Raw genomic sequence first — 6,000 nt, 5'->3', positions numbered from 1 at the left:
TTGGACAGTATTCCATAAAAGCACGAAGAACTTTGCTATTGAGGTCTTTCCTGAGGATCAACTGTACAACCATAGTATCTTCACTTTATTCAGACCTGACATATGAGCGCTAAATTCCTCTTGTTTTTGGGTTAGGGTTCGTTCTTGAGTATGTTAAGGGGCCCAGAAAGACCGTGGATGCATAAAAATCAATAGGAACCTGAACAGTTTCAAAAGGGCTCTCTCACCGTCTGTTTGGGCCTTAACAAGAAAATAATAACACATCCTTCAGCCCGCGAAAGGCTGGTTTATTGTAGACAGGGCTTTTACTCTGAAGGTTTCTATCGGATACAGTATGTGCTCTCTAGTGTAAGGAAGGCTTTTACTCTGAAGGTCCCTGCCGGATGCAGTGTGTGCTTGTTTATCGTACCATGACAGCGGTAGGAGGGAGCAGGAGGGACGGGGACTGCGGTGATAAACAAACGGGAGTATCTCCTTCAGCCCCGCGTCTGTGTCAGGATCACCCCGAGGAGAGCTGAGCTCCATATTTAGAGCCTAACCCGGGTCGAACCCCGGGACATTAGCTCAGAAGAACACCGGGATATTGCTCCAGGGAGTCGGCTTATGTGACTCTTCAGCACCGGGAGGAGAAACGAGAGAACCATGACGGAGCTGAGGAAGAGAGGAGGAGGAGGAGACCCCGACAGCACCGACAATATCAGCGACAAGGTAAACCGGGCCGTGACAAACCGAGACAGGCCAAGACAAACCAGTTTAACGGCAGATCCTGGGCCTGAGAGCCGGTCAGACCGGTTTATTCAGGGTTAGGGTGTTAGCATGACAGGCTAACCGAGCTAGTAGCTGTTAGCTTCCGTAATCCGCAGATACATCAACAAACCGAGCTAAGGACACGATCGGGGACCCGGTGGGTCCGACCAAGACAGAGACCAGGACCCATCAGACATGATCTGAATATTTCTACTGTCATGAAACTGATGGTTCATTCACCTGAGTGTGTCTCTGTAGAGTTATAAGAACAGGTGAGACTAAACATTAGAACAGGTGAGACTAAAAAATAGAACAGGTGAGACTAAACATTAGAACAGGTGAGACTAAAAAATAGAACAGGTGAGACTAAACATTAGAACAGGTGAGACTAAACATTAGAACAGGTGAGACTAAACATTAGAACAGGTGAGACTAAACATTAGAACAGGTGACACTAAAAAATAGAACAGGTGAGACTAAACATTAGAACAGGTGAGACTAAAAAATAGAACAGGTGAGACCAAACATTAGAACAGGTGAGACTAAAAAATAGAACAGGTGAGACTAAACATTAGAACAGGTGAGACTAAACATTAGAACAGGTGAGACTAAAAAATAGAACAGGTGAGACTAAACATTAGAACAGGTGAGACTAAAAAATAGAACAGGTGAGACCAAACATTAGAACAGGTGAGACTAAAAAATAGAACAGGTGAGACTAAACATTAGAACAGGTGAGACTAAACATTAGAACAGGTGAGACTAAACATTAGAACAGGTGACACTAAAAAATAGAACAGGTGACACTAAAAAATAGAACAGGTGACACTAAACATTAGAACAGGTGAGACTAAACATTAGAACAGGTGAGACTAAAAAATAGAACAGGTGAGACTAAACATTAGAACAGGTGAGACTAAAAAATAGAACAGGTGAGACTAAACATTAGAACAGGTGAGACTAAACATTAGAACAGGTGAGACTAAACATTAGAACAGGTGAGACTAAAAAATAGAACAGGTGAGACTAAACATTAGAACAGGTGAGATTAAAAAATAGAACAGGTGAGACTAAACATTAGAACAGGTGAGACTAAACATTAGAACAGGTGAGACTAAAAAATAGAACAGGTGAGACTAAACATTAGAACAGGTGAGACTAAACATTAGAACAGGTGACACTAAAAAATAGAACAGGTGACACTAAAAAATAGAACAGGTGACACTAAACATTAGAACAGGTGAGACTAAAAAATAGAACAGGTGACACTAAAAAATAGAACAGGTGACACTAAAAAATAGAACAGGTGAGACTAAACATTAGAACAGGTGAGACTAAAAAATAGAACAGGTGAGACTAAACATTAGAACAGCTGAGACTAAACATTAGAACAGGTGAGACTAAACATTAGAACAGGTGAGACTAAAAAATAGAACAGGTGAGACGAAACAGTAGAAAAGGTGAGACAGGTGAGACTAAAAATGAACAGGTGACAGGTGAGACTAAACATTAGAACAGGTGAGACTAAACATTAGAATCAGGTGAGATAATTTGAGACTAAACATTAGAACAGGTGAGATTAAAAAATAGAACAGGTGAGACTAAACATTAGAACAGGTGAGACTAAAAAATAGAACAGGTGAGACTAAAAAATAGAACAGGTGAGACTAAAAAATAGAACAGGTGAGACTAAACATTAGAACAGGTGAGACTAAAAAATAGAACAGGTGAGACTAAAAAATAGAACAGGTGAGACTAAACATTAGAATCGGATAGGTTTACCTTTAGAAAAGGTGAGAACAGGTGAAATAAAACATTTCATGTCATTGGCCCTTCATCAGTGTTGGTAGGGTTGAAAATGTGTCGGCTATCAGCAGTAATAGTTTTCATTATAATAGTTTTTACATTATTGCTGTTGTGTATAATGTTTTAGCATCAATAATTTAATAGTTCTACTTTTGACATGAACAGTTTTACATTACTTATAAGCCATGTTTTAGTTTCTTATGTATTACTAATAACTAATCATGCAATAATTTGTCACTAATTAGGAGTGGATGAATGAAGTTTTCTTGGGTTTTATCACATATTTATTATCCAACAATTGTTGACTTTCTTCTGATTGGATGAATTGGTTAAATTCATCTCAGGTAACTTTGGTTACCCGGTTTAACTGTTCAGTTTGTCTCTAATTATTCATTAATTAGCTGTTCGTTGGTACCACACAGCATTTTGTGGACATTCGTGTCTCCTGCTGCTCTCTCTTCAATCTCTGTTCAGCAGCCTGAACGTCTATCGGTTGCTCACGTCTCCACATGACAGTTGACCTTGATGAGGGCTGGACGCCCTGAAGCCTGCTGCAGCAGTGGCTGTGGCGGCCCCGGTGGCGATGGCAGCAGCAACAGCAGGAGGTTTAATGCTCCGCTGATCAGCTTCACTCTGCATAGAGCCGATAGTAAATGTCTCTAGGACTTCATACTGAGGCTCTGCAGTCGTGTCACATCCAGAACTTTATGTTTTTATTTCCAACTGTGTGAAGGACAGGAGGAGCTGTGGAGCCCTGAAAGATTTTTATAGTCTGTGGCTGTAGGAGACGCGTATATTTGTCAGGGTTTTGTCAAGCATGGCCTTTCTATATGTCCTGTAATGGAATGTTTGACCCTTGTTGTCCTGAGGGTGAAGCCTGTTGACCTGATTTCTTAGCCAAATACAGGACCAAGGTTTCATCTTGATCTGCCTCTCCTAAACTTTGGATCACCTCTTGCTGGGTCATGGATTGGCAGACAAATAACTAAAAAGGGCTAAATTAACTCTCCTAGTTAAAATAGAACTGTGGTTTATTTTTCTTATTGCGGTGTAACAGACAGTGAAAACATCTCATTTGGGTCTTACGCTGAAAAAGCTCTTGAGAGCCTCATTTATGCTACACATGGACAGAAGTGCACAATCCCTTGTTGTGATGTTTGGGGGTCCATTTGTGTCCATCACCTCTTGTTTCTCCTCCTGCTTGGTGCTGTCGTTCATATTAAAGGCTGAGCTGTTGAAAGCAGGAAGTTGCTGCTATCAGCGGAGCTACTTCAGATCAGTGTTGTCTGCTGAATAGTTTCATTTCCTGCAGCGTGAGTGTCTGCGATGTGTTCCCCAGTGACCTGAGCCGAGCTGCTGCTGTCTGCAGGTCTCATCCACAGTGTTTGTGTACTAAAGTGGGAATATCTACATGTAGCAGCCTCTCTCTGCTGTAACCCCTGCAGGTGAACTCAGTGTGATTGTAAATAAACTGATTACATCTGCAGTTACAGTATGTTGAGAGTCAGTGGCTCTCTGAGCTGCAATAACCGCAGCAGTGATTGGGGGCTAGGTTTAGTCCAACCTTATTAGGGTGTCAATATTTTGGACAACTTTTAAAATGGTAGCATCATAAACACCCAAACACATGCAGGAATTCACCCAGCTCTGAGTTTGCTGAATTTAATTCGGCTGAACAATTAATCAACATTTTATTGGAAATGCCAAATGGCCTTGCACTGTGATATCTCTCTAAGGTGAAAGGTGTGTCAAAGACCAGTTTTGAGCACCATTTTTAATGTAAACTTTTAACAGGAGAGTTGTCTTGGCCCAAATTTTATTTTACGATGTAAGGATAAATAATCCTTCTTTTTACAAAAATCATACTCATACTGTAAAAATCATACTCATTAATAGGGATGCAGGGATCAGTATGTTATCGGAATCAGAAAATATTAACTAAAAAAGGTAAATTATCAGGACAACAGATGGGGAAACTTAGGCAGATATTCCTAACTGATGCTTAGGCTATACAATCAGCCTATATAGCTGTAAATATCAGTCTATGTATGTGTGTGTGTATATATATATATATATATATTCATACAAAAACAGTCCTAAATGCAAAATAATGGAATTTTAGAATGTGATAAAAAGGGTGCGATTAATTACGATTAACTACAGAAATCCTGAGACTAATTGTGGTTAAAAAATGAAATCTTTTAACCGTTGTATTAATGACGTAAATTATGTCTAACCCTAACTCTAACCCTAGAATTGTTGGTATCATGTTGGACCCAGGCTTAAACACATTTTCGATCAGTTTACTGAAGTCATGTTGGGTTAGGGCTATCTTCTCTGATTCTGAAGGAAATGTGCCAGCTTCTGCAGAGCCTGCAGACACATCCACAGACATTACAGACCTACACAGAAGACAGCTTTATAGACTTCCTTCACTCTCTGTTGGAGCACTTGTTCAGTATTAGTTCTGCTGTTATTAAAGGCCAAATACTGAAGAAGAAATGTCAGTGATCCATGAGCTCACTAAATTCATGTGAGACTAGATAACAACGTCTGGCTGGTTTGAAAATGTTTCTATCTAAATCCTCACTACCACTGAATAATACAGCTGTTGTCCTGCTAGAGAGACACAATATTATCAACATTAAAATTAGAATTTGACCTCCAAATCTAAACAGCTCATCCTTGAGTTTGAGTTTGAAGGAAATCCCCCAAACCTTTTTTTTAGATCTGTCACAGGCATAGGAAGTAAGCTCACTAACCAGGGTTGAAGTTTGCAGGACGAAGGGGGTAGTACTAACCTAGTACCCCAGATGGACTTGTTTCACACATCCATCTGGTAAACTTCTCATACACAGCGTTTGGGAAAGGGCAGAGCCTTTGAAAAAAACCTGGAGGGTGATTGGATGAACATTCTGTCACATCTTTATGGGCCAATCAGAGCAACAAAACACGTGACAGAGCTGCTACAGAGGAATAAACTCCACAGAAAACTGCATAATGTGAACCATAGCGACTGTAGACGTGTCAGTACACGACTGTTGTGGTTTTTGAAAAGAAAACAACTCACTGCTGTTCTTTGTTCTTCTTTTAACAAGGAAATGTCATCAAGTTCTGATAAAACTGACACTTTAGCAGCATCCATGCTAATCTCTTCGGCCATGATTGAACTGACCTCTTGTTGCTGCTTGCTTATGTCATGACTCCACTGCACCTGAAAGTACTTCCCCTCATCGCTGATTGGTCCTGTCACTTTCTAACCGGGCCCAAACAGTTCAAACGGGAGCTTTGAAGATGGATTCACCAGAGAAAAACACGGAAGCGGATGTATCCATCTGTTTTGCAAGGTTAGGGGAGAACTTGTTTAAGAAAGGCCCCGTTATCCCCTCTTCTCTTCTTCTTGCTTCTCTGTGGAGATGGCTAAAATCGTGAGGAAGAGGAGGAGAG

At 40.5% G+C, this 6,000-nt stretch overlaps 1 protein-coding gene across 1 annotated transcript in view; it reads left to right on the top strand.

Annotated features, from left to right (window-relative positions):
* Positions 1 to 420: 420 nt before the first annotated feature.
* cds1 (CDP-diacylglycerol synthase (phosphatidate cytidylyltransferase) 1) overlaps positions 421 to 6,000 on the top strand; it is a 50,062-nt gene continuing 44,482 nt past the window's right edge. The window contains exon 1 of the mRNA XM_041786918.1: positions 421 to 708. Coding sequence (XP_041642852.1) covers positions 643 to 708 — 66 coding nt within the window. The 5' untranslated portion in view covers positions 421 to 642. The remainder of the gene's footprint in view (positions 709 to 6,000) is intronic.

Source organism: Cheilinus undulatus, linkage group 5, assembly GCF_018320785.1.
Source record: "Cheilinus undulatus linkage group 5, ASM1832078v1, whole genome shotgun sequence".
Classification (NCBI taxonomy): domain Eukaryota; kingdom Metazoa; phylum Chordata; class Actinopteri; order Labriformes; family Labridae; genus Cheilinus; species Cheilinus undulatus.
The sequence above is the reverse complement of the archived record's forward strand: the minus strand, read 5'-3'. Positions and strand labels throughout refer to the sequence as shown.